At 35.4% G+C, this 2313-nt stretch overlaps 1 protein-coding gene across 1 annotated transcript in view; it reads left to right on the forward strand.

The window, feature by feature from the left end:
* LOC106883583 (toll-like receptor 5) overlaps positions 1-2313 on the forward strand; it is a 62510-nt gene that overhangs the window by 47766 nt on the left and 12431 nt on the right. Inside the window, exon 20 of the mRNA XM_052977853.1 lies at positions 1061-1218. Within this exon, the coding sequence (XP_052833813.1) occupies positions 1061-1218 (158 nt within the window). The remainder of the gene's footprint in view (positions 1-1060; positions 1219-2313) is intronic.

Here is a 2313-nt window from a genome sequence, read left to right on the forward strand (position 1 = left end):
AGAGAGAATGAGAAAGAGAAATACAGAGAGAGAGAAAGTGAGAAAGAGAGAGATAGAAAGAGAGAATGAGAAAGAGAAATACAGAGAGAGATAAATATACAGGCACAAGTGTGGTTGTATCGTAAGAAACTGTCTTCCTAAACACATGATTCGAGGTTCAGTCCCTTGCTTAACAGTTTTCTTGTGTAGACACCCACTAGACTTGACAACCCATCTTGGTGTGCTGATGTCCACATAACTGATCGATTTGGCGAAATAGATGATCAAATATATTCTACAAGGAATAACTCCTGGGATCTAATTGTTCGACTATAGGCGGTGCTCTATCATGACTTCAGAAAATGATTGAAGCATGTAAGAGAATAAGAGATTATATATATTAGCAATGCATATTTTCACAATCTGACTGGCATAAATCACGGCACAAGTGTTTATTCCCGCACTGATGTTCTATATATCGTTTGTTCGGAGATGAGTAGTGGCAATCTCTAGCAGCAGAGTGTTTGTCAAGGTGGAGATCAATGAAGATGGAAATCACTTGACTTTGCGGACGCGGCATTGCAGTGAAGAATCTTCTAGCAGAAAATCCACTTATCAATGAGAATAGATGTTTGCAATATATCGTACGTCATAAATTGTATTTCAAATAGATCGTTACCTGTTAAAATGTGCATGTTAGTAATTTCTACATCACATACATTTATACATTAAGACGCACAAACTCGTACACAACAAAAACTCACATACCTGCATTCCTGTATATCCTTATTTGTAACACAGGAACTGCCATACACCCAACAGGGAGCAATGGCCTATACGGTTCTATTGAAATTAGTAGTTAATATGTTACTGTTAGAATGTCTCCCAAAGGAAAGAATCTACTATCTGACAGACATCAGATCCTACACATTGATATCTTTTTCTGTTAAATGAAAGTTTGTCAAGTGAAGCAGTGCCACAAAGCGCTAGAATTTAGGTTCATAAAATTCGATTCATAAAATATTCGTGAAGGCATTGTTGAAAAGAATTATGTTAATCGCTTTTTAATATTCTATTTCAGATTAGAGGGACAACAAGACGTATTTAGTATTAATTGTTTAGTACCAAATAATGTTACTAAAGATGAAGTTTTCAAACAAATTTCTGAAACTTTTAACACATCAGAGACATTACGTAATTTGGGAATTCAGAAAGATAAGATGGAGTTGATTGGTGAAAGTAAGTACTACTTTCCTTTCCATTTTTATGGCCATCACAATGACTATCATCACCATTATCATCTACGATGACGTCAATGCCGTCGTCAGCCTCATAATAATGTAAAACTATGAAGGATACTCACAAAAACAGAAATACAAACACACACAGATACAAATGCACACTCATACACAACACACCCAACCAAAATACACACCAACACTCATTTTCACCCTTTTTCACAAGTCAATAATGTGTTTTGTAATGTGTTTTGGGTGCACTCCCAAATTCATTCATGACTTCATTCATTGGTAATACAGTCTGGCAATTTCAAACGTGAATATTTGAGTGTTGTTAATATTTATCATCGGGAAACACATCTTGTCTTTAGATGGTGTGTTTCGGTAAAAGAAATGACACCCGTTCAAGGAGACATTTTGATGAACCTTATTGTCTGGCTAACAGACATCGGGATGTAGAAGCATGCAGAACAGCAAGGTTCTAAGCAACGACATATCTATTCATTCTTAATTAATTCTGTCAGAGTCGCTATCGATGTTACGTCATTAACCACTCATACATGGCTATGAAACTAGGAAACAGTGCCGTACAGAGTCATTTGGCAGTTGCAGGAATATTATAACATATCTGAAATAAAGTAGAAGCTGGCTCTGCACACCTGAACAATTTATATGTGCCTTTGCCTTCATAAATTCAAAAAACGAAATGTTTGGAAGATCCCCTCACAATCAAAAGTTCATTTGGCAACATGGAATAGTATATATCTGAACTAGAGGATCAACGATACTCACAAAACAGTTACAAGTTCACACTTAGTTAACACCAATTCTAGGAAAAATCTTCACACTACCCTATAATGATATACGGTCTTTCACTATACATAGTTCCGTTTTTTACCAATAAATTTAAGCACCGATATCAGTTGAGTAGTCGCTGCAAAACAATAGCTTCATTTAGACGTGTCATTCGCTTTGCATGTAATATTGCGCGACGATGTATAAAAATATAAACACATACGCATAGATATATGTGTATATAAATGTATGTATGTATGTATGTATGTATGTATGTATGTATGCATATCTTTGTTTTGAA

The sequence above is a fragment of the Octopus bimaculoides genome, chromosome 29, assembly GCF_001194135.2.
Source record: "Octopus bimaculoides isolate UCB-OBI-ISO-001 chromosome 29, ASM119413v2, whole genome shotgun sequence".
Classification (NCBI taxonomy): Eukaryota; Metazoa; Mollusca; class Cephalopoda; order Octopoda; family Octopodidae; genus Octopus; species Octopus bimaculoides.